At 45.2% G+C, this 27,001-nt stretch overlaps 1 protein-coding gene across 2 annotated transcripts; it reads right to left on the bottom strand.

The window, feature by feature from the left end:
• Positions 1-7,852: 7,852 nt before the first annotated feature.
• LOC106828440 (CD48 antigen-like) lies at positions 7,853-25,877 on the bottom strand. Of its 2 annotated transcripts, XM_044758093.2 has the most exons (7): positions 25,708-25,877; positions 22,302-22,415; positions 16,621-17,004; positions 14,051-14,329; positions 12,067-12,201; positions 11,808-11,899; positions 7,853-11,546 (listed from the first exon to the last, which is right to left on the bottom strand). In XM_044758093.2, the coding sequence occupies exons 2-7, from the start codon at positions 22,372-22,374 to the stop codon at positions 11,460-11,462; spliced, it is 1,050 nt and encodes a 349-aa protein (XP_044614028.1). In that variant the 5' UTR covers positions 22,375-22,415; positions 25,708-25,877; the 3' UTR covers positions 7,853-11,459. The 2 variants fall into 2 exon arrangements, with proteins under 2 accessions (XP_044614028.1, XP_044614029.1); XM_044758094.2 differs by lacking the exons at positions 22,302-22,415; positions 25,708-25,877 and adding an exon at positions 21,245-21,647.
• Positions 25,878-27,001: the final 1,124 nt, after the last annotated feature.

Here is a 27,001-nt window from a genome sequence, read left to right on the forward strand (position 1 = left end):
GAAAATAGCTTACAAAGGAAACCCCATAAGCCTATCAGCAGATTTCTCAGGAGAGACCTTACAGGCTAGAAGAGATTGGAATGAAATATTCAAAACTCTGAAGGAGAAAAACCTGCAGCCAAGAATACTCTACGCAGTGAAAATATCCTTCAAATACAATGGAGAAATAAAAACTTTCCCAGATAAACAAAAGTTAAGGGAGTTCATCGCCACAAAATCTCCTCTTCAAGAAATGCTCAGGAAGAACCTTATTCCTGAAAAATCAAAAAAGGAAAGGGGTTACAAAATCCAGAACAAAGGAGATAAGAAGAAGGACAATAACACAAAGTAACAGCTCTCCATCAGGACAAAATGCAAAAGAACCAGAAAACAAGTGATCAAATGGCAGCAGTAGGCCCCCAGGTTTCAATAATCACTCTAAACGTGAATGGATTGAACTCTCCAATCAAAAGGCACAGAGTGGCAGGATGGATCAAAGAACAAGATCCAACAATATCCTGCCTCCAGGAAACACACCTCAGCCCCACAGACAAACACAGACTCAAAGTGAAGGGATGGAAGACAATACTCCAAGCTAATAATGAACAGAAGAAAGCAGGTGTTGCCATACTTATATCAGACAAAGTAGACTTCAAAGCAAAACAGATAAAGAAAGACAAAGAGGGGCAGTATATAATGATAAAAGGGACGCTCTACCAAGATGACATAACACATAAATATATACGCACCTAACACAGGAGCACGAAAATTCGTAAAGAAACTATTAACAAAACTAAAAGGAGACATCAACAGCAATACAATAATAGTAGGGGACCTCAACACCCCATTAACACCAATGGACAGATCATCCAGACAGAAAATCAACAAGGAAATTATAGAATTAAGTGAAAAATTAGATCAGATGGACCTAATAGATATATATAGGACACTTCATCCAAAAACTGCAGGTTACACATTCTTCTCAAGCATGCATGGAACATTCTCAAGGATAGACCATATCTTGGGAACAAAGCAAGCATCAATAAGTTCAAGAGAGTTGAAATAATATCAAGCATCTTTTCTGATCATAATGCTATGAAACTAGAAATCAACTACAAGAATAAAGCTGGGAAAGGGCCAAAAATGTGGAGACTAAACAAGATGCTACTGAACAAACAATGGATTATTGAAGAAATTGAAGAAGAAATCAAATATTATCTGGAGACAAATGAAAATGAAAACACACTGTACCAAATGATTTGGGATGCAGCAAAGGCAGTCCTAAGAGGGAAATTCATTGCAATACAGGCTCACCTCAATAAGCAAGAAAAATCTTACATAAACAACCTCAAACGACACCTAACGGAATTAGAAAAAGAAGAACAAACAAAGCCCAAAGTCAGTAGAAGGAGGGAAATAATAAAAATTAGAGCAGAAATAAATGATATTGAAACAAAAAAGACAGTAGAAAGGATCAATGAAACAAAGAGTTGGTTCTTCAAAAAAATTAACAAAATTGACAAACCCTTAGCCAGACTCACTAAAAAAAAGAGAGAAGTCTCAAATAAATAAAATTAGAAGCGAGAGAGGAGAAATCACAACAGATACGGAAGAAATACAAAGGATCATAAGAGAATACTACGAAAAACTATATGCCAACAAATTGAACAACCTAGAGGAAATGGATAAATTCCTAGACTCATACAACCTACCCAAACTGAATCAGGAAGAAATAGAGAATCTGAATAGACCAATGAGAAGTAAAGAAATAGAAACAGTAATCAAAAACCTCCCCAAAAATAAGAGTCCAGGACCAGATGGCTTCTCTGGAGAATTCTACCAAACATTCAAAGAAGATTTAATACCTATCCTTCTCAAACAATTACAGAAAGTAGAGGAAGATGGAGCACTCCCTAATACATTCTATGAAGCCAACCTCACCCTGATCTCGAAACCTGACAAGGACGACACAAAGAAGGAAAACTACAGGCCAATATCACTGATGAACATAGATGCAAAAATCCTCAACAAAATTTTGGCAAACCGAATACAGCAATATATCAAAAAGATTATACACCATGACCAAGTGGGATTTATACCAGGGACACAGGGATGGTTCAACATCCGCAAGTCAATCAACATGATTCACTACATTAACAAAATGAGAAACAAAAACTATATGATCATCTCAATAGATGCAGAGAAAGCATTCGACAAGATCCAACATCCGTTTATTATAAAAACCCTCAATAAAATAGGTATAGAAGGAAAGTACCTCAACATAATAAAGGCCATATATGACAAACCCACAGCCAACATCATACTCAATGGACAAAAACTGAAACCCATCCCTTTCAGAACAGGAACAGGACAAGGGTGCCCACTTTCACCACTCTTATTCAACATAGTACTGGAGGTTTTGGCCAGACCAATTCAGCAGGAAAAAGAAATAAAAGGAATCCAAATAGGCAACGAAGTAAAACTCTCGCTGTTTGCAGACTACATGATCTTATATATAGAAAACCCCAAAGAATCCATAGAAAAACTATTAGAAACAATCAACAACTACAACAAAGTTGCAGGGTATAAAATCAACATACATAAATCAGTACCATTTCTATACACTAACAATGAACTAACAGAAAAAGATCTCAAGAACTCAATCCCATTCATGATCACAACAAAAAGAATAAAATACCTTGGGATAAATTTAACTAAGGAAGTGAAAGATCTATACAATGAAAACTACAAGACCTTCTTGAAACAAATTGACGACAACATGAAGAGATGGAAAGACATTCCATGCACATGGATTAGAAGAATAAACATAGTTAAAATGTCCATACTATCTAAAGCAATATACAGATTCAATGCTATCCCAATCAGAATTCCAATGTCATTCTTTACAGAAATTGAACAAAGAATCCTAACATTCATATGGGGCAACAAACGACCCCGAATTGCTAAAGCAATCCTGAGAAAGAAGAACAAAGCTGGAGGCATCACAATCCCTGACTTCAAAACATACTATAAAGCTACAGTAATCAAAACAGCATGGTACTGGTACAAAAACAGGTGCACAGATCAATGGAACAGAATTGAAAGCCCAGAAATAAAACCACACATCTATGGACAGCTAAGCTTTGACAAAGGAGCTGAGGGCCTACAATGGAGGAAAGAAAGTCTCTTCAACAAATGGTGCTGGGAAAACTGGATAGCCACATGTAAAAGAATGAAAATCAACCATTCTTTTTCACCATTTATGAAAATAAACTCAAAATGGATCAAAGACCTAAAGATTAGGCCTGAAACAATAAGTCTTCTAGAAGAGAATATTGGCAGTACACTCTTTGACATCAGCTTCAAAAGAATCTTTTCGGACACCATAACCCCTCACATGAGGGAAACAATAGAAAGAATAAACAAATGGGACTTCATCAGGCTAAAGAGCTTCTTCAAGGCAAGGGAAAACAGGATTGAAACAAAAAAACAGCCCACTAATTGGGAAAAAATATTCACAAGTTATTTATCCGACAAAGGGTTAATCTCCATAATATACAAAGAACTCACACAACTCAACAATAAAAAATCAAACAACCCAATTATAAAATGGGCAGGGGACATCAACAGACGTTTCTCCAAAGAAGATATACGGATGGCCAATAGACACATGAAAAGATGCTCATCCTCACTAATCATCAGGGAAATGCAAATCAAAACTACACTAAGATATCACCTTACACCTGTTAGAATGGCAAAAATATCCAAAACCAAGAGTGACAAATGTTGGAGAGGCTGTGTAGAAAAGGGAACCCTTATACACTGTTGGTGGGAATGCAAACTGGTGCAGCCACTATGGAAAACAGTATGGAGATTCCTCAAAAAGTTAAGAATAGAAATACCTTATGACCCAGCCATCCCACTACTGGGTATCTATCCTAAGAACCTGAAATCAGCAATTCTAAAACTTCCATGCACCCTTATGTTCATCGCAGCATTATTCACAATAGCCAAGTCATCGAACCAACCTAAGTGCCCAGCAACTGATGATTGGATAAAGAAGATGAGGTATATATATACAATGGAATACTACTCAGCCATAAAAAAGGACAAAGTCATCCCATTCACAACAACATGGATAGACCTTGAGGGTATTATGTTGAGTGAAATAAGCCAGACAGAGAAAGATGGACTCTGTATGACTCCACTCATAGGTGGTAGTTAACATATGGACAAAGAGAACTGATCGGTGGTTGCCAGGGGAAAGGGGGGTGCGGGGAGGGCACTAGGGGTGAAGCGGTGTACCTACAACATGACTATTAATGATGTACAACTGTAATTTCACAAGGATGTTAACTTTCATAACCTTAATAAAAAAATAAAATAAAATAAAATAAAGAAACAAAGGCAAGACTTAATCTCACAAATGAACGTGACCAAAGAAAATATGTCAATCCGGAGAGGGTTAATAAGAAATGGAGCATAAAGAGAGGTGAGCGACAGAGACAAATGCAATTCTGTCAGGCAGGCAGGAGAATCCCATGCCCCAGGCAGGTACGTCCCACCATGGAGATGAAGAGCTCAGACTAGAAAGCCATCGGCATTCACATCAGCAGCGTCTACTCACCTGTCCTGACTCAGGGCTCCCCAGGCAGCCCAGTGACAGCGTAGTTTCCCATGTGGCCTGTCTTTGGGAGAGGACATACTGCTCAGGCTAACAGGACCATCCAGCCCAGTTAGCAAGTGTGCCACTTACTACAAATTAATAAATCAGCATTCTGGTGGTGCCTATCAGTGTCTTTTGACATTTGTTGGCAAGATTTTGCATCTCCAAAGCAAATCACACAGATTCAATGGATGAAATGGGGCTTCTGGGCTCATGCTCAGGTTCTGTGTGTCAGAATCTGAACCCTGGTGAGCACATCAAAGTAATTGCAACCTGTGGGGTCTCGTCTTGCACTCACTCTTTCGCTCAACCAACATTTCCTGCACCTCATGCTGAACACACACCAAGAACCCTCTTGGAAGACAAATTTTCAGTCTCCTTGCCGTGTACATTCCCATTTGAATTTAATGAAGCTTCTGTGTAGACCAAAGGTGTCAGTTCTCAACCCAGATCATACGTCCGAATCAACTATTGGGTTTTTTAAAATAGAGATGATCCCCAGTTTAGGGATAGAGTCCAAGCTTCTGTTCTTAGAATCTCTCCAGTTGACCTGATGAACAGCCAGGTTGTCAGCTGGGTCAGGAGGAGTGTCCATTTGAATCAATTAGACCAAAATTTTCACTTTGCCTGTACTGTGTAGACAGATCCAGAGATATCTGGGGTTATTTCAATAAAGATTCTGAAGGTATCAATTTAACACAAAAGAAAGTGAAAATGAGCATAAATACTTTAACGACTTTCTAAGATGATAAGCTTCCTGTTGGCATATAGGTGGCATTATCTGTCTGAAACACAGCTCTGCTCATGTCACTGCTCTGCTCAAAAACGTTAATAAATAATCTTTTTCTGATAAGTGCTATAGAGAATCTGATGATACAAAAAAAGAGACAGGTTCCAGAATATAACTACTGTTAACTTCTTGACGTGTCAGTTTTAGACTTCCTTTATGCTGACATAAACATACGTTTGTATATATTTATAATACAGGATAATACTATACACACTGTCCCATAACTCTTTTAATATTCCAGGGGCAATTTCCCACTTAAATATACAAAGACGCTTAATTAAAGCACACATTCTGCTTTGATGGCCTGGGGTTCGCAGGTCAGATCCTGGGTGTGGACATGGCACTGCTTGGCAAGCCATGCTGTGGCAGGCGTCCCACATATAAAGTAGAGGAGGATGGGCACGGATGTTAGCTCAGGGCCAGGCTTCCTCAGCAAAAAGAGGAGGATTGGCAGCAGTTAGCTCAGGGCTAATCTTCCTCAAAAAATATATATATAAAGATGCAATTTATCCTTCTTATTACGTCTATAGTACTCCATCATGCAGACAGACTACACCTTATTTAACCAGTGTACAGCTGTCAAGATTGGGGCCTTTAGAATCCAACTCCAGAATTTAATACCAGCTCTGCCACTTCCTAGTTATGTGACCTGGAGCAAGTTCATTAACGTATCAGTGTTGCAGTTTCCTGGGAAGAATAATGGTATTTGCATAATAGGATTTGCAGTTTACACTTTGAGGCCTCCATTCCCATTGTCTTTAAACTACAGCCCAGATTAAATGCCCCGAGTCACAGCCTTTTGAAGAACAATGAGGAAAAATAGAGCTTGTAGGAGGGAGGATGACGCCTGGAGGAGTGGGCAGCTTTAAATAGGGAGGTCAGTGGAGACCCTATGGAGAAGATAAAGTTTGTACAACAACCTGAAGGAGGTCAGGAAATGAGACAGGCAGACAGTTGGGGGAAGAGAATTCTAGGCAGAGCAAAGGCCCTGAGGCAGGAATGTGCATGGTGCATTGAAGGAAGGACAAAAAACCCAGTGTCCTAGAGTGAATTAAGGGAGGAGGGGAGCAAGAGAGATCAGGTCAGATGGTACAGGACCTTGCAGAGAAAGGGGATCCATGGGAAGTTCTGAGCTAAGGAGTAATGTGATGCAACTTTGGTTTTGAAAAGATCACTCTGGGTGAGTTTTTGAAAACAAGCATTAAAGAGTTAAGACAAAAGTAGGGAGACTAAAGCTACTGCAATAATCCAGTTGGGAAATGATGGTTCTATTGGACCAGGGAGGAAGTAAGAGATTATGAATATATATATATATATATATATATATATATATATACATATATATATATATATATATACACAAATATATATGAAAAATATTTAAATATATATGTTGAATGAAAAGATAACAGTATTTGCTGACAGAGTGTAGGGTATGAGAAAAAGAGTGATGACACCAATGCTTTGGGATGGGAAACTGTATGGGCAGCACATTTGGGGAGTTTGAATTTAGACATGTGAAGCTGGAGACGCCTGTTATACAGGCAAGTGGAGATGGCCAGTAAACAGTTGGAAATTTATAATGTGGAGTCTAGGGGAGGGATCACCTCTGTGAGTCCCTTTTGCCACATAAAGTCATAAAGTCACAGGTTTTAGAGATTAGTGTGTGGCCATAACATCATAGAGAATGAGTGTAGGCAGTAAAGAGATGTGGTCTGAGTGGTCTGGGTATGAACACTGGGAAATTCCAAAACTTACAAGTTGGAGAGATTGAAAAGAAATTGATAAAAGAAACTAAGGAGCAACTACTGAGGAGGAGGAAAAGAATGATAAGTGGGGAACGCAAGGTGAAGACAGTGTTTCAAGGAAGTGTAGGTCCATTGCTGCCGAGAGGTCATGGGAGATGAAGATTGAGAATTTACCACTGGATTCAACAACCTGGAGTTTCCCGATAACCTGGACAAGAGCAGATTCAATGGAGTGGTGGGGTCATGCATGAAAAGAGAGAATTTGAGAAAGAGATTTCTTCAAATAAGTATACAAATGGTCAATACACACAGGAAAAGATGTTCAACATCATTAATAAAGAAATACAACTCATAACCACAATGAAATACAACTTCACCCACATTAGGATAGCTACAATCAAAAAATATTAAGAGTTGGAGAGGATGTGGAGAAATCCTCATAGATTGTTGGCTCAAACATAAAAGGGTACAGCTGCAAGTGGAATATAGGAATAAAAGAATGAGAGGAGGATGGAATACAAGAAGCATTATGAAGGATAACCCAGTGGAAGACAGGAACTGGTTGGATGTCTGGCATGAGGGTGTAAGGGAGGAAGACATTTCCTCTACCCACTGTGGGTTCTTCTGGCCAGAGAACGAGTTAAATTCACATGAGACAGAATGACAGGAGAAAATTAAACACATAGATTTATAACTTGTATACATGGGAGAGGCTCAGGCAAACTGAGCAACTCACCAAAATGGCTGAAGCCCCCACCTTAAATATCCTCCTCAGCTAAAGACAAAGGAGGATGTTGGCGGTGGGGGGAGTCAGTTACAGGAGGTTACCAGACAAGCACAATAAACAGGAATAAGATTATTATGCAGATTTAAGTCCTTGCCTTTGGCATTGATAAGAATTTCCAGAGATAAGGTACTTCTTCCAGGTACAGACAGGGAGACACCTTTACAGATGGAGATTTCCTTTACAATGTAAATGTCTCTTACAAAGGGTAAGTAAATTCTACTTTTCAGTTGCTTTTCTGTCTGCAGTTTATTAAAAGTAACCAGCCTCAAATAATCCTCATGCCAAAGAGACGTATCTTGGGGTGGCCAATTCCAGGACCCCACAACAGGAAAGAAGGTAACATAAGTAAAATGATCCCCTGTGGACCCAAATCATGCCTACGTCACTTACCATCTGGAGAATATGTGAGAGGTACTTAACGTCTCTGAATTTTATTTTTCCATCTGTACAATGGGGATTTCTGCCTCATAGAATTGTTGAAGGTCTAAATGAGAAATTTATTTAAAGCCTGTTGAATGGAGTTATGAAGAATAATGTGAAAGGGAGCTGGTCTGAAGATGGGGATGCTAAAGTCCACAACACACATTGTATGACAGGAAATTACTCCCAAAAGCCTCAAGAGAGAGAAGCCTCTCTTCATCTCGTCAGTACCAGAGTACGAGGTCACTCATTCCACGTCTCCTGACCACCAAGGCCCCAATGTCCACTTAAGTGACACTTTTTCTTTCAACCACCAACTGCTCTATCCATTACCAGGATGAGCTCATCCCAAGTTGGAGCACCTGAGTTAAAAGACCAGGGTCCTTGAGAGAGGAACAAATGGAGGATATTCCCATTGGAATATTCCAGGATTCCAAGTTCTTCAGTGACCATACGGTAAAGGGTAAGATGTGAATGCTGGAATCATCCAGTGTTGGATTTAAGGCTTTGCTCTGCCTTCAACTGGTTTGGGACATTAGTTATGTGTCCTGAAAAATGGGGATAATAATACCTACCCTAAAGAGTTCTTGAAAGAACTAGAAGAAATAATATTTGTAAAATGCCTGTAACAAAAATGCCAGCCCTGGTGGTCTAGTGGTTAAGATTCAACGCTCTCACTACCACAGTTCAGGTTTGTTTTCCAATCAGGCAACCACACCACCTATCTGTCGGTTGTCATATTGTGGCAGGTGCATGTTGCTGTGATGCTAAAAGCTAGGCCACTAGTATTTCAAATTGCAGCAAGGTCACCCACGGTGAGCAAGTTTCAGTGGGTCTTCCAGACTAACACAGACTAGGAAGGACCTGGCCACCCATTCACCAAAAAAATGGCCATGAAAATCCTATGAAGAGCAGTGGAGCATTGCCTGATACAGCACCACAAGTTCAGAGGATGGTGCAAAAAAGACCAGGCAGAGATCCACTCTGCCGTACATGAGGCCTCTAGGAGTCAGAATTGGTTCAGTGGCACTAACAACAAAGGACAAAACCTGGTTCATTACAGGCTTTGAAAGCCCTGCCCCCTTCCATTTTTTTTTTAATTCCCTGCTTTGGTGGGATGTGAAGAGTCAATGGGTGGTCACTGCTCCTGGGCTGATGGGCGTTGACATCCAGCCACAACCAGTCACCTGGGGTGCCAGTGAGGTGATATGATCTTTTTCTCTCAGATTTCTGCTCAGCCTGAGGGAAAAGAGGTCAGAAACAGCCTTATTATGGATCCCCCTACTCCTCCCTTATCCATGCGCCATCCAGCAGGCTCCTAGCATTGCTTCATAATGCTCAAGCCTGTAGCTCAGAACTTTGCTTTGAGGTCAGGGATGAAGCAGCTGAGCTGAGCTGACTGGGAGGAGAACCAAGAGATGCAGAAATCTAGGCCAGGAGATGAGATGCCAGAGTTCACAGTACCAGTAAGTCTATCTCTGAGCCAAAATCTTGGATCCAAGGAAGGAGGCAGAGGCTTTGAGGAGAAGCTCCCACACACCACAGTGCAGGCTGCATCAGGTCCTTAGGCAATGTGAGGCTGCAGGTGGGGTGAGGAAGTCCCCACTTCAGATCTCTGGACCAGGGAGAGTCATGAGAGCTCATCGGCAGGGTCATGGGAGGTCATCATTTCCATCCTTGCTTCCACCTGGACCCAGCACCAGAAAGACCTGAAGCAGCCTCTGTGCTCTTGGTCTCAGTCTGCTGAGCCCCTGTGGGAGGAAGGGTGGCCCAGACCCTTCACACAGAGAGGTGCTTGTCTTCTTGGTCCTGGTCTCCTTCAGCCCTGACACCCTCCTGGGGGAGTCCCAGGTTAGTCCAGCAGAGAGGACTCATGTCTAATCCAGGACAGACTGTGGCCATGGCCTTAGTTATGTCCAAGGCATTGGAAAATGTCAGACATGGGAAAGACCATTTCCAAACCAAGGACCAGCTAGGATCCATGGAACACGTGACTTGGAAGGAGGCTTCAGGCAGGATGGCAGTATTTCAACAGACAGGGATGGGAGCAAGGAACAGGGAGAGGGAACTGTCATTCTAGACATAGGGAACTGAGTGAGCAAAGAGGGGCTGACCTAGGGTCTCAGGCCAGCATGGGTGTGCGGGGCTGAGGGTCAGCAGAAGACTCTGGAGACGGCTGGTCCCACAAGCTTCACATGCCACAACAGCCCCACCAAGGAGGGCGGGAGGACACTGCACATCCATTCTAACCACCAAGTGCCCCTATCCAAGGTAGGAGAAGAGTTGAGGCTGTTTTCCTAAGAGGGCAACTCCCAACTTTGGGCCTCTGGAGTGATTTTCTGAGAAACAGAAGAATTGAAAGGGACTGAAACAGTCCAAATTCCTCTTCCCACTCCACAGGAAAGTGGGTTTGGGGCCCATGGGCTGACGCTGAGGCCAAGGTCCAGGTTAGCACAGGTGGCCAAGAACAAGGGCTCTGGCCAGTATGTAACATACACTAGACACTCTCCCCAACACACACACTCACTGCCCAACACCCCCAAGGGAGCCCTCCACAAGGTGCAAAGGAAGCCTCAGGCCAGTCCCTTTGTGGGCTCCCACCCACCCGTGCTGCTTCCATTAATCCTGAACTCAGCATCCAGCACCGAGGGCCTCACTGCCTCCTTTGTGGCATGGTCAACACGTCTACACAGTCCCCACACTTGTGCTCATGTTCTCAGAAAGACACACAGCAGAGGTTGTGGGGATTAACACAAGCGCAATCAGGAGGGTCTCCTTTGGGGAATCTTCATGAGGAGAGGGGTCAGGAGCCGACTCAATGACAGGAAAAGAGCACTTGTCCTGCAGGAGTGAGGGTCCTGAGTGGGAGGGCAGCTTAGGGAGGTGTCAGAGGACATGACAGGGCTACACGTGCCCAGGGAGTTGAAGACATGAGGGTCAGAGCAATGTGGACCAGAAGCAGCTGGAGCTGGACCAGAGCTGGAAGAGGCAGGTGTCTGCAGGGATCAAGCTCAGTGTGGAGGTGTCCTAGGAATGCTGATTCTCCTGTTTTCTCCAATGTAATTATCTTCATGGCCTGGCCTGGCCTGGCTTCTGGACCTCACTGTAGACAGTAGTGAGAGGTTCCTTTTCTTGTAGACATCGTTCACCCATACTCTAGGAATGCAAGACAGAAGATTCATAGAACAGCTGAGGGATAGAGAGATTCCAGAGGGACCCACAGGGAACCAATGTCGCTGACATGAACTGCATGTGTATTCCCCCAGAGTACCCAGCGCTACACTGGCCCCAGTTGTAAATTTTCTTAGTACATACCATCGACTATCAGGAAGGAGTTAGAGACAGAAGGGCCAGAAATGCTCAGACTCAGCCACAGAGGGTGGGAGAGCCCAAGTGGGCACTGCTCCCAGCTCTCACCTTGTCCTTGCCACCTCGAGACTCCTGCAAGCTCAGCTCTGCATACTGCATGTCATCATCGTGGTTCCTGTGTTCCTCCTGCAGTCCTGCACCTGAGTCACACATAGATTGGAGCTGGAATCTGGGCCTTGGAAACCTGTACCCTCCCCCACTGCTATGAAGCTCAAGGGCATTCCCTGAGCAGCAAAATGCAGGAGGAAGGGAGCCAGGGGTCAAGTGGGGCAGGGGAGGTATGTGGGCCAGAAAGAAGTTAACCTGCCTCTTCCAATCTCCATCTTCTTCTTCTTCTCATGTGTCTTCCAAAGGTACAGTCCAACACCGAGGATCAATGGCACAGCCACGATGGGCCCTAGGATGGCTTTGAGGGTGCCTGTTGAGGCGTGTCCCTGTGAATCTGTTCCCCTCAAGCAGAAAGAATGAAGAAGGTTAAGGCACAAGAGAACTTAGATACCCAATGCTAAGGAGAGATAGAGAGAGCAGGTAGAGAAGTCTGAGGGTTCTGGATCAGAAGCCGAAGAGGCAGGAGCATGGAGATTCATTCATTCAACCAGTTCCCGAGCTCCTGCTTGCTGCCTGGGATATTGAGATGGACAAGACTTGGTCCCCGCCCTTGGAGCTCATCACCCCGCAGGGAAGACTGAGAGAATAACGAAGTCTGCCAGCCGGAGTGATTGCAGTGCAATAGAGGTTTACACCTTGTACACAGGTCTTCAGGGAAGGCTTCCCAGAGGAGGTGATGGGTAACCTGAGTCTTGAGGGAGGAATAGGAGTTTACCAGATATTCATCATTCCAGGAGGGAGGAGCACATGTTCAGGATATGACTGTGTCAAAAAGCCAGCCCCTGGGAGTCCCCAGCACCCCGCTGGGGCAGGCAGAAGAGAACAGGACAGGAAGGAGCTGGGCAAGAAAGTTCATAGAGAGGCAGGACTCTGCTCTCAGAGGGTCTAGTGGGTCACGCTGAGTGTTGAACTTTATCTGAGGGTCCTGCACAGGGGTGGGGTGAGGGGAGGGTCACAGGGGGTTTTATGTGATGCTGACACATCAGATCCCTCCAGAAGCTCATGGAGGGTCGTTTAGAGGGGCGAGGCTGCACTCAGGGGTACCAGGTCATCCGTTCATTCAATGGGACACTGTGAACAAACTGTGCCAGAAGCTGTGCTTGGCACAGGGATTCAGAGGAGAAGAAGACAGGGCCCTGCCCTCAAGGTGCTCCAGGCTCTGGAGGAGACAGGTACAATACAGAGCAGTACCGCTCAGTGGGGGGCCAGGGACCCTCCTTAAAGGTGAGCCTGAGGGCAGGATGGCTAAAGGCCCTGGGCAAAATGAGAATGAGGAGCCCTGTCTTCAAAGATTGTTAGAAATTTCAAGATGACCACCGGAGAGCTTTAAAACCAGCACAGAGCTCTGTGTGACAACATGGGACACATGCTACTGCAGTCACCCGTGCCTGAGGGAAATCCTTCAATAAGAATAATGCAAGAGGGGCAGGCCCAGTAGCTCAGGAGCTAAGTTCACACGTTCCGCTTCTCAGCGGCCCAGTGTTCGCCGGTTCAGACCCTGGGTGCGGACATGACACCGCTTGGCAAAAAGCCATGCTGTGGTAGGCGTCCCACATATAAAAAACTGGAGGAAGATGGGCATGGATGTTAGCTCAGGGCCAGTCTTCCTTGGCAAAAAGAGGGGGATTCGCAGTAGTTAGCTCAGGGCTGATCTTCCTCAAAAAAAAAAAAAAAAAGAATAAGGCAAGAAATGAAGAACAAGATAGGAGGAATGATGGTAGAGGAAACAGTACATCCAGAGGCTCTAACTTTGCAGAAGGCATTTGGGACTCCAAGCAAGCAGGTTGGTGTGAGTGTCAGTGACCAAAACATGGGCACAGAAGCGTCAGAGCCCTGAATCCTACAGGCAGTCCCTGGAGGTCAAACCTCTTCAGGCGACACAGACAAGTGACACAATCCAGATTCTTTCCCAAAGACCATTCTGCATTCCCTGTGGAGGACGGGTGGGGTGGGAGAGGTGCTGGACGGCTGCTGACCACCAGCAGGGGCAAGAGGTGAGAGGCAGAGATGTGAGAGTCATTTAAGAGCAGAAACAAGTTGGATGTGCCTCCCAGACTCCTGTAGGGGGTGACCAGGTTGGGGTGGTGCTGATAAACATGGTGGGGAGAAAAACCCAGAATCCTCAGACCCCAGAGCTCCCTGAGCTCCGACAGTGCCCCTCTCCTCTGGCATGTTGTACTCACCATGGGCACAGACCTTCCCAAGGGATGAGGTGACAGTTTTCCGGTCCTTGGAGTTGCTGACCACACAGGTGAGGCTGGCATTGTGCTGGCTCAGAGGCAGGCTCACAGCCAGGGTCCAGGAGTTGCGGGCTGGTTCCAGCTCCCTTGGGAGGTCCTTGCTTTCCCAGGTCACGTTCAGGTCCTCTGTGACCCCTGCAGCCCTGCACTCTAGAGTGATGTTGCACCAGCCTGGTGTGGTGGACACTGACTGGACCTGGATCTGGGGAAGGGGCACAGGCTCTGGGGTGAAAGGAACAAGAGAATGGAGCCTCATGTGAGTGGAAAACACTACAATTTGCACATTCTCATCCACTATCTCACTGAAGCTCTGTCTTCCTCCCTCTAGGAAGGGGAGACATTTTATAGAGGAAATAGAATTTACCCAAAGCTAAATATGTTGCAAGAGACAAGAAGGAAGGGAGCCACTGAGTTAAGCCTTATGTGGCTGCACTAGACTGGGAAAGTCTTAAAATCTCCCACAAGAAAATAAAGCCAGCACTCCACCACCCAAGGCCCACTATTTTTAGAAATTGGGTCTTTCCCAGAAGGAGAAGAATTGGAATGAAGGACGTGTCCTGGTCCAGGGCTCTCACTCTGCTTCTCCTGCTGAGAGGGTGCCTGGACTACACAGCCCACGGTGAAGAAGGACATCTGGCCAGCTCTGGGAGTCCTGAGAAAGGCCCCATGCGCCCCAAAGTGGAGAGATGTGGGAGATGCAGTGGTTATGACTATGGATGACACCCCCAAGTGTGATTAGAACATGCCACTGAACTTGTGGTACACAGAGGAGGGGAAGTGAGAGGTTTTCCAGACATCATAGAAATCCCATGGAGACCTAAAGCTGTCAAAGCCACTCTCCATAGCAGGATATTTCTCTATGGAGAGAAATGTAGGGAAAGAAAGAGGTGCTAAATGAGGTCTTCAGAAGTGTGGCAGACTGGAATTTCTCCTACGTCTATGGAAGCTCTTAGGGCTGGATTTTGTGAGCGAGGCTGGCCTGGGCTGGGGCTGAGGAAGAGCAGAGAGAATAGGGAGGATGAACTACATGTGATTTCTGAATTATGACAGGCAGAACAGTGCCCCCCGCCCAAAGATGTCCACATCCTACTCCTCAGGACCTGTGAATATGTTAGGTTAATGGCAAAGGGGAATTGAGGTAATAGATAGAATTAAGGTTGCTGATCAGCTGACATTAAAATAGGGAGATTATTCTGGATTATCTGGATGGGACCTATGTAATCACAAGGGTTCTTAAAAGTAGAAGGAAGGAGAGACATCAGAGGGATGCAGTGTGAGGAGGACTCGTCCCACCGTTGCTGCCTTTGAAGACAGAGGAATGTGGCCAAGAGCTAGGAATGCAGGCAGCCACCAGGAGGTGGAAAAGACAAGAAAATGTTTTTACGTGTGGTTCCTGCAGAATGGAACACAGCCCTGCCAACACCTTCACTTTAGTCCAGTGAGACCCATGTCTGACTCCTGACCTACACACAGCAGAGTAAGGGAACACAGTTGTGTGGATTTAGCCCGCTACGTTTGTAGTACAGCAGTCCCTCCTCATCCACGGTTTCACTTTCCCAGGTTTCCGTTAGCCACGGTCAACCACACACCAAAAAGATTAAATGAGAAATTCCAGAAATAAAGTTGTCATGTTTTAAATTGCATAGTTTTCTGAGTAATGTGTTGAAGTCTCACGGCATCCCACTCCATCCTGCCTGGGACGTGAATCATCACTTTGTCCAGTGTGTCCACACTGTATACACTACCCATCCGTGAGTCACTTAGTAGCCAGCTGGCTTATCAGATCTACCGTGATGGTGTCTCAGTGCTTGTGTTCAAGTAACCTTCATTTTAATTAATAATGATCCCAAAGATCAACAGTAGTGACGCTCGGATATGCCAAAGAGAAGCAATAAAGTGATTCTTTTAAGTGAAAAGATGAAAGTTCTTGACTTAATAAGGAAAGAAAAAAATCATATGCCGAGGGTTGCGAAGATCTATGGTAACTTTTATTACAGTATAGTGTTATCATCGTTCTATTTTATTATTAGTTACTGTTCATCTCTTACTGTGCCTAATTTATAAATGAAGCTTTATCATAGGTATGTATGTATAGGAAAAGCATACTATATATATGGTTCGGTACTATCCACGGTTTCAAGCATCCACTGGAAGTCTTGGAATGTATCCTCTACATATAAGGGGGGCCACTATAATTTGTTATAGCAGGAATAGAAAACTAATACATGAATTAAGTCAACCGAGTCCTCTAAAGAACAAAGTGTTATCGCAAAAATTCCATTTCCCCCATAATTCTATTTTTGTCTCCCAAAACACTGAAGTAATTCTTTCCCTGGTGTGAATCTCAGCTCTGCTCTCCATTTGTGCTGAACCCACTTACCCTAATTTCAAGGGAGAAAATAGAGCCTGAAGGCTGCCGTCAGGAAGGAGTCCTGCAAAATGGTGCCCACGCGACACTCCTAGGCACAAAAGAGGCCGTAGCCATGGGATTGAGGTGGGGGGGTGTCACGTACCATAGACAGTGAGGTCGAAAATCTGGTGAGATTCCATTCCCCCAGGTAAGTTGGCTCGAGCCTGGTACTGCCCACTGTCCTCACGGGTCAAGTTCTCAATCCTCAGGGACGTCATATTGGGCACATGGACCCTCTGCATGTACTTGTCCTGTAGGTTGACCCAGGTTGGAGTCTCTTCTGACCCCTTACGGACTTTCAGCATGACTGTGTATTTAATGGCAGGGCCAAAGGCCCAAACGATCTCCTCCAGCTCAGTTCCTGACTCCTTGGTCACATGAAACCACACAGAACCTCCTCGGATCCCCTTCAGAGAAACGTAGGATCCAGAATCCTGACCTCCAGCATCATGTGCTCCAGGACTCTTGAACCCAGTGCTGCAGACATCTAGGGCATTGGAAACAGGAACATGAGTGTTTTTTGAACAAGAATAATAGAGAGAACCACAGAACCCATCTTTTTTTGTGTATGTGTGGTAAAGAAGATTGGCCCTGAGCTAACATCTGTGCCCATCTTGCTCTATTTTGTATGTGGGATGCTGCCACAGCATGGTTTGATGAGCAATGCATATGTCCGCACCAAGGCTCTGAACCCGTGAACCCTTGGATCCAAAGCGGAGTGCACAAACTTAAGCACTATGCCAGCAGGCTAAAACGAGAACCCATCTTTTTAATGAAATCCATCCAATATACTCCCTTGATTCCTGGAAGGCAGCCTAGTACAATGAATTTGAAGCAACTCTTAATCAAGTCCCGGTTCCAGTGGAGTATAACCTTGAACAGGTTACTTAAACACGCTAACCTGCAGGTTCCCTATCTGCGTCAAAATGATAGTGTGAATTAAATGAGGTCAAGGATCAAAAGCACCAGCACATTTTCTGACACATACCAAGAGCGTATCTGTAGGAGGCAGCTTCCAAGGTGGGTCCAAAGACCCCTCCCTCCTCATGCTTACACCCTTGGTAACCTAGCCCTGGAATGTGGTCTGACCTTGTGACTTGCTTCTAAGGAACAGGATACAGGAAAGGTGATGGGATGTCACCTAACGATGTGAGCTTATACACGACTGTGACCCATCTTGCTCGCACTCTCTCTCTCCCTCAGTCTGATGAAGCCAGCTGCCATGTTGTCAGCTGCCCTGTGGAGAGGCCCACACAGCGAGGAACTGAGGGCAGCCTCCAGCCAACAGCCAGGGAGAAACTGAGGCCCTCAGTCCAACAGCCACAGGAACTGCATCCTATCAGCAATCACACGAGTGAGCTCGGAAGCAGAGTCTTCCCAGCTGAGCCTTGAGCTGACTGCAGCCCCCGCCAAGGCCTTGATTTCACTCTCAGAGACCCTGAGCCAGAGAACCAGCTAAACCAGCCCTGGATCCTGACCCACAGAAGCTGTGAGGCTGTACATGGTATTGTTTTAAGGCACAAGTTTTCGAGTAACAGGTTACACAGCGATGGATAACTAATACAATAACAAGGTTGCTCTCCCTTCCCCTTCCTTCCAGGCAGTGTAGTAGTCAGGACGGGCTGGGCTGTGGTAACAAATAATTACAGTGCCTCAGGGTCTTAAAAGGGGAGTTTGTATCCTATACCACATGTCCCATGAGAGAGGGAGGGAGGGGGCCTGTCACACGTGGTGGAGGCTCCACCACCTTGTAGCTGCACTGCAGCGTCCTCACAGCCTCTCAGTCCCACCTCAGAGGATGTTTTATTGAAACGTGCTGAGGGGTCAGACTGGGTGATCCAGTACAACAGGTGGTCTAAAGCTTGGACTTCAGAGCCAGCGAGACTAAAGTTGAAGCCAGGTCTCCATTTTTCTGGCTGTGTGGACTTGAGCTGTTATTGAACCTCTCGGCCTTCACTTTCTCATCTGTGAAATGGAAATGATGACAGTGCTCACCTCACAGAATTATTGTGGGGACTTAAGAAGATAAAAGCTCTCAGCACAGTGTTCGATAACTCATCCATAAATGTGTTCCAGCTCACTACGATGATGATGATTCTTGACCAAGCCTACCTGGGATCAGAACCAGACATTCCCAGGTCCCAGGGTGGTGCTCTTTCCTCTCCCCTACCTGCCCCTTTAAGGGGTCTCCCCCTGGATACAGGGCTGGGCTCGACACCTGTGGGTGTAATCCCATAGGTGGCTGTAGGGAGTCAAAGTCCAGCCAGGGCCTTCTTGTTTACCAAAGGCCTCAGTCTGAAAGGAAATTTATTGCTGTGTAGACAGCAGCTGGCTGCCATGGCCACTGTCAGCTTCTATGTTATCAGGTACCTGAAGACATCTGTGCTGCCCAGGGAGAGTGGTAAAGATGGAGGAAGGACAGGCTACATGCTATCCTAAGCTTGGGTTGAAAAAATTACTATTATCAACTGCATTCGGTGTGGGCATTCTCCACTTTCTTTAGTGAGTTGCTTTATAATCTTAAAAGCATTATGTGTTCATAAAAACTATTATATGGATTATGGAGTTGATTCAAGTAAAAGTTCCAAGAGCGTCTCCTTCCAAAGGTAAGCCCTGTTATTGATGTGTATCCTTCCAGACCTTTCTCTATGTAGCCACAAATGCCATAAACTCTGTAAACACGAGGCACCTGTTTGTACATTCATTCCAGCATCCTGATGGCCTGTGTGGGTGCGGTCTCAGACTCTCTTGGAACAGGCTGTGAAAGCCTCCTGGTTCCCTCATTAATTAATGAGTGAAATTAAAGTATTCTTTAACACCTCAGCCAATCATGGAATTCAGAGTTCATCACACATTGAAGTGTGCAATTTTGGACACAGCAACGGACACTAAGCATTAATGCTCTATCTAACCTGGTGCTCACTGGAACATATTGTTCCAATGGGGAACTGCTCAGATGGACGAACTGACAGACAGCATTTCAATCTCCAGGGTGGCGCCTTCCTAAGGGATTTTCACAGTAATTCTGACCCAATTATGTTTGTCTGTTTCTCCCAGTGTTGGTAAGAGGGGGTCAGCACAGGGAAACAGAGAGAAAGAAGCTGATATTTTCTGCTCCACAGACAGAAACTGAGAAGCTCTGGCCGAGGTTCTCAGTCAGCTGCTTCTGAACAGAACAGCTGTAGCGAGCTTTCCTGAGCAGGGTTTGCAGACCAAGTTCCACACACTGGGGGAAGGAGATGATGTCCTTCCAGGTGGTCTGGAGACCCCCCTCTCAGGAGCAGTTGACAGAAAAAACAGAGGGCCAGGTTGGATCCCAAAGATAAGCCTTGAAGAGGATGATGCCGTCCCTTCTTCGAGGGCTGAGGAAGTGACCACAGGGACTGCCAGGGGTCTTCTCTTAAATGGTCCCCTAAACAGGCTCACCAGCTGGCAGTCGCTGTCAGCCCACAGGAATAGGACAGGAAGGGATGAAGAGAGAGAGCAGCGGCCTTGAAGCAGCCACAGGAGAGTCCTGTCTGCGTGGACTCAGGAATCTCATCCCCTTAGAGGGGATCTGCCCAGGCCCTCCTGTCACAGAAGAGGAGGCTCCCTGGTGGGTGACCTTGTCCTGGGTCACGCAGGGCAGAGTCAGACCTGGAGCCTCGGTCTCCTCTCTTCCCGCCCAGGGCTCCTCCCCTGCAGGAGCTACCCACCAGCTCCCCTACCCTTTCCCTGCCCTCCCCAGGGCTCCTCCCTACCAGCACTGCTGTCTGATCCCAGGATCTGAGCAGGTCCCGGAGTCTCACCCTCCAACTTCCCTCTCCTGGGAAAGGGAAGCAAGACTTAGAGGGGTAGCAGAGCAGGGGCCTCTGGCTAGGGGAGGGTTAAACTGCAGCCCAGCCAGATTCCCCACTTTCTAGAGAGGAGCGACCTAGGGAGAGAAGAGGCTCAGCCCTCAGGCTGCAGGGAGGATTGGCTCCAGAAGCTGCGTGGGGAGCACCAGCTGTGAGGGAGATGGAAGAAGACTTAGAAAGAGGAAGAAGGCAAGAGCTCTCTGGGCCACAAAGGATCTAATCCTGAAGAAGAAAATCAAGCCTGGGGAGGGCATGATGGTAAACAGGATAGAGTTAAAATTCATTTAAATAATATAAAGTTTAACACTCAAAAATCACCATAAAATGTTATGCAGTTTTCTGACCCTTTCTCCTTTTTTTCTCCCAACACCCCCATCTCTCTCTGTCTCTCTTTCTATTTATATAATCTGACAACCCTAGGGACTTTGCAGAAAACTCTACATAATTTAACAGTCTTCTCCAGTTAAATAAAATTGAAGTGGAGAAAGCCGACATTTTACTGTTGACACTACGTTACCTAGTTAAAGGGGTCTAATGCAAAGCTCATCATGAATTCAAGACATCCTGTTTACAAACGCTCTGTAATCCACTAAATTTCATATAATTCCCTGCAACTTCGTATAGTGGCTGGGATATTAGAACAAAAAAATACAACCATGAAAGCTTTCACAGCCTTCACTTAAATTCCTAATTCAATGGTTGTTATTTTCCCACTATTTCTTTCTTTAATTACATTATATGTAAACATAAAATCTCCTATAAAGTCATAGATGAGATATCCGGCCGTCCTTAGCACAGCCTTCCTTTCAGTTCCCTTTTTGCTTAACCCTCCCCCTCTATACTTCCTCCTCCTCTGTCTCCTCCCCAAGTTCACCCTCCCTGAGAACCCACCTTAGCAATCTGCTGTTTCGTTTCACATTTTCTCCATTTATAAACAAGTAGGTACACAGACACCCTTAAATTTCGAGGTTCCTGTTCATTTACAAAATGAGAATTTCATGGTACTCAGTCTCCCGCATCTTGCTCCTGGAAATCCACATATCCGACCTCATGGAAATTGGAAATCCCACCCAGACAACGGATCATTCGTTTGTTTTTTCCTCCACATTGTTCCATGGTACAAATACTCCTCAATTTGTTCAATCATTCCCGAACTGCTGGGTACCTCCTTTCTTTCCAGAGTTTTTCTCTAAACCAGTGCTTTCAGTCTGGGGTCTCCAGGACCTGAGCAGCATTAGCAGTGTAGGGAGATGCAACCCACAGGCAGGAAAAATGGTGTCCCCCCAGAGGATTCACTTTACCCGAAGATAAATCCTTAACATTTAAGATGAAAACTAACACTGTAGTAAAATGCAAAATTCACAAGTAATTTGAAGTTGAAGGTGAGACTCCCAGGGACTCTCTCCTTGGTGCTTGGAGCTGAGCCCCAAACCCAGGCGGGCACCGCTCGTTCACTCTCCTTTTGAAGAGGAGAAGCCCAAGAAGCCCAGACTACAGTTGATTCCTCCAGCTCAGATATGGTGGTGCCAAGTCAGCCCTCTCTTCTACACAACAGCTGCTGAAGCTGGCAGGTCCCCTCTGAGTTTCAGGCCAGGGCTGCCCGGTTCCTACCCACTCTGTCTCCAGGAGTAGCTTCTTTGTCTGTCTCCATCCCTCGTCCCTGGGGAGCTCCAGGCTTTCCCTGCTGGCTTCACTGTTATTGCAGCAGAAGTAGCCTTGCCTCTCTGTTAATGGTCCCCTTAAGGCGGCACTGCTGGGACCTCAGGGTTCCCAGCCTCCACACAACCAAAAAGCCATTTGTTCTTTCTGTTCACCCATGGACAGTGCATTTGCTAAATTATAAGAGTTGTTTTGTCTTTTGTTCACCAAAGACAGCAGAGAGGGGAGGGAGACCTTGCCCCCCTGCTCCACCCTGCTGCCCTCCCTCCCAGGAGCCCGGACCACTCACTGAGGAGGAGGCTGCTGAAGCCCAGGAGCCAGGAGGCCCAGCAGAGGTGGGGGTCTTCTGAGCAGGGCCCCATCACAGGCTGCCTGCCAGCCTGTTCCGCTGCAGAGGAAGCATCTAGGAGGCAGAGACAAAAGCAGAGGGAAAGCTTCACTCAGACAAGCGGCTTATGCTCTTCCCTCCCCAGGGGCGGAGCAAAGTGTTAGTTCTGGATCGCAGCCCAATAGTTAGAGTAACTCATTCAGCTCTTTCATATCATCCCTGGTATCTACAGTAAGATGTCAATCATAATTGCAGAACCAATTATAAACAGCCTCACTCTATGATCCTCCTGGCCCAGTGTTGGAGAGACCCTCCCTGCAGTGATCTCACACTTTCCAGCCCTACACCCACTCAAAACCCTCACCTGCTTCTCCCGTCAACAGCCTGCCCCAGGCAGCCCTGGCCAGCAGTGTCAGTGTGGTCAGCTCAGAGGTCACTCTTTTAGAGCCTGGTTGGGCTAAGCCTCACCTTAATGAGTCAAATTTCCATTTGGATTTTCCACAAATTTCAACTGTCAGTCACCTAAGTAAGAAGCTCTGAGCAAAAAAGCAAAGCTCTTTGTGTGAAGTGTCAAATCCCCACACCCCAGTGCACATGTTGCCGTTTGCCTATTGCTTGCGCCTACATGGGTCCCTCAGCGGCCACTAGTGCTAGTGATGCTCCCCACACAGGGCGTAGACTAACCTCTACAGAAACTGACAGGCTCTTAGCTGCATCCCAACCAGGTTCTTCCTCTAAGCCTCTGCCAGCCCTACTCCCGCCATCACAGAGCAGCAGGGACAGAGACCTGCACATCCTCCTGGCCACAGCCCCAGCTGCCTCAGACTCACCACCCCTACTGAGGGTCAGGCCCCGGACTCTTCCCCCAGACTGGAGACTCTGCAACATCCGAGAACTCTTGCCTCCCCTACCTTAGGGGACCGGTGCCATCTTCCTAACTCCTGTAAGGGCCTCTTTCTCCTCCCCACTGAGGCTTCCCCCTCAGCTGCCCAGGTAGAACACCTCAAGGCTGGAGCTACAGGACTGGCCCCATGACCATGCACTCAAGGTAGTCAGGGCACTGCATAGTAACCCATATTTGGATGGGAAACCCAAGCCCTAAGGGCTTGTACAACTTGTGACGGTCACACAGCAAATCAAGGGTCAGGGTCTGCACTCTTAACAACAAACTCATGAAAAAAATCCCCAACATCACAGCTGTCCAATCCTACCATGTGGCCTCAAGCAAGTCACCTAATTCCAGTCTGTTTATCCACTAAACTGCTCTGCAGCATCCCAGACAAGAGAACATTCAACACTGGCTTGATTCCCCCACCCCACCTTGTAATGAGGACATCACTTCAAAAGGCAGTCCATGACTCCTATGGTCTGGAACTTCTTGTGTGGAGTCAAAATCCAGGCAGCTCCTCCACTAGTCACTCTCGGGTTGATGGGGAGCAAGTCTCATAGGGCCCCTTCCTCTATGTCCCTAGGCCTCTTGTGAAAGCACTCTTCATGTGGGAATTGTAGAGTTATGCGAACCAATTGCTTAAACCTCATTTCTACATCCCAGCCATCCTGTGCCAAGGTCTAACACACAGATAAGCTCACATGCTAGCTGCAGAACCTTTGGTAATAGTGTGCCACACGTAACTACCTGATGCCAGGAATGTTTGAAGAATTAGATGAGGGCACACCTGTATCCACAGCAGCATAATGTCTGTGTCAGGAAGGGCCAGGTAGGAGAAAAATGTAGAGTTCAGTGAGCTGAGCACACAGGAAGAATGAGAGATCTGAGAGGTGACCAAGAGAACGGAAGTTCCTAAGAAGTCACAGAAATTGTAGGTAATTCTCTGGACCCCCAAGGGAGTTGGTGGATGGTAATGTCCATTTTACTTGAATTTCAAAGGGCAGGACACCCTAGTTGAGAGAGGGTCATGTGAAGAATACATTTATGGATATCTACTCTATGCCAGAGGCTTTCCATGTGTTCTTTCAACTAATCCACAATATATGTTTAATTAAATCCTCAAAACACCATGTTATCTAAGCATTCATTCATTAATGAAGGAGCATCCTGAAAGTCCAAAGAGATCAAATAACTTATCCAAGGTCATATTTTACATAAATGGCAAAGTGGTCACAAGCTGACAATATCATCCCAGCTGTAGATGTGCTCTAGAGGAAAAGGAGGGCGTAGATTCTGAGAAATTCAAGTCACGACTGTGAAAGACCCTGGCAAGAGGGAGATTGGCCAGTTTATGATGTGAGGGGAACCTGTATCCCCAGGAGGAGGGCTAGGTGTTTAGGTAAAGGAGAGTTTGGAGGACAGGGTCTGAATTATGGTCTTTTCTCTGACCACCATGTCTGGGTGAAAGAGAAGAGCCACCTGCCCAGCCATGAATGTTTTGTAACAGAGCAGCAGGGCAGCCCCAGAGCTGGACTGGAGATAGAAGGAGACAGCAGCAGGTGCACACCAGTCATCACAATATGTTTTTTCTTCCTTCTCTCTTCCTCTCCAATTCAACTGCTTATTTTCTGATTTAAAAAAATATATAATTTGTGTTTCTACTAAAAATAAATAGAACTAAAACCTTGAAACGTCATAACAGGATAATGTTTAGTTTCAATGGGTCATTCAGGGAAAAGTATATAAATGCTGAACAACTTTAGCCATAATTAGAAAATTACTAATAAATTTACAATGTATATTAAAATGTGGAGGCTGAAAATGTCAGAGTAAGGACCTCCAAAAATTCTCTCCTTCACAAAACCAGTGACAAAACTGGCCTACCTTTTAGAAAACTTTTTCAGAACACTGAAAATTAACTACTGTCTTGCAGTAACCTGAGGAGCATTTATTCAAGAAAAATGGCATAACCCCAAATAAGAACAGGGAGCTATCTTGTGTTTTAACTTTTCCTAGTCACCTCTCTTGTCTCTGACAGTGCTGTATACTTGAAAAATAAATGTATGTATTCTTGGTGAACTCCAGCAACCTTGCAGCCACCAGAGACAGCCCTTTCAAAGCCTCATTCCCAGTAAAATTGTTACGATTTGACATGTGTAGTGGTACCCCTGAAGACCGTACTTGAAACAGAGTCTGTATTTGACTTAAACTTGGAGCTCTCCCACTATGAACAGCCCTTTACCCAGAAGAATTTGACAAAAGCTATTACAGGCAATTGTTTAACTTTGGGGCTTTCTGAGATAGTAGATAACAATTGACGTAAATAGACTAATTAAAACCTTGTAAGGAAAACCTGGGGAATGAGCTATCCATAGAGGAGTTGAAAAGCTTTGACATATTCCTGGAATTTAGAAGTCTAAGCATGTGCATATGGATGTGGGCATGTCAGAAAAGGCCTGAGAAGGCATTCATCCTTACCTGTGGCTAAGATTGTGGCTCTGTGAAAGCAGGAATTGAAGTCTAACAGCACTGCCTGGATGAGTATGGAAGATAAGACTAACACGCACACAGAGACTTTCCCTCAGCAAAGACTGAGAGAGTCACTAGGCTGAGGCATTTAAGGAAATCTCTGCACAACATTAGCAGACTACTAGACTAAATGAGCAGGAACTTTAGTAGACAAACACAACAAAGAATGCAAATGAGCATCGTTAGTTCAGAAATAGAACTAAACGAACAAGAAAAGCTACAACATACAGCAACAACTACAAGATCTGGAAAGGGAAAGAATCTGATTTTCAGAGTTGCCACATTATACGATTTTAAATGACCAAAAAAAATTTATAAGATATGCAAAGAAACAGAAACATATGATATATTCACAAGGCGGGGAAAAACAACATTCCTGTAGAAACACAATCTTTGGACTTACTTGAGAAAGACTTTAAATCAGCTATTTTCAATATGTTCAAAGAACTAAAGGAAATCATGTATGGAGAACTAAATAAAAGTATAAGATCAATGTATCAAATAGACAATATCAATAAAGATATAGAAGCTGTAACAAGGAACCAAGCAGAAATTCTGGAGTTGAAGAATATAACAACTGAAGTGAAAAATTCACTGGAGGAACTCATCAGCAGCTATGAGCAGACAGAAAAATAATCACTGAACTTGAAGATATGTAAGTTTAGATTATTCAGTCTGAGGAATAAAAAGAAAAAATAATAAAGAGCAATAAAAAGACATTCACAGACCTATTGGACTTCATCAAGCATAACACTAAACATCTAATGGATTTCTAGAAATAGAGGAGAAACAGAAAAGAGCAGAAAAAAGATAAAAAATGTTAGCAGTAAATTTCTCAAATTTTATTTTTTAAAAAACACTCTAAACTACAATCAACATACTCAGTGAGCTCCAAGTAGGTTAAATTCAATGAGATCCACATTGCAGAGATCCATATATCAGAATCAGATTACCAAAAGATAAAGGGAGGTCTGGTTCAAGATAGGGATGTAAGAGGATCCTGAAGTGACATCCTCCCAGGGGCCGCCAAATCGACATCTACATGCAAAATAATTTCCTCTGAAAAAGAATCAAATCCTAGGTGAGCAGCTCCTTCACGTTGGGGGAAGGTGACAAAAATCCACAAGAAAGTGAGTAGGAGAGGCTGAGTCACAATCTCACCATAGACCCCACCACTGATGTGGCAATTCTCAATCATGAGGGAATTCACAACCCAGACCTTCTCCCAAAGGAAGGAAGGGTT

The sequence above is a fragment of the Equus asinus genome, chromosome 25, assembly GCF_041296235.1.
Source record: "Equus asinus isolate D_3611 breed Donkey chromosome 25, EquAss-T2T_v2, whole genome shotgun sequence".
Classification (NCBI taxonomy): Eukaryota; Metazoa; Chordata; class Mammalia; order Perissodactyla; family Equidae; genus Equus; species Equus asinus.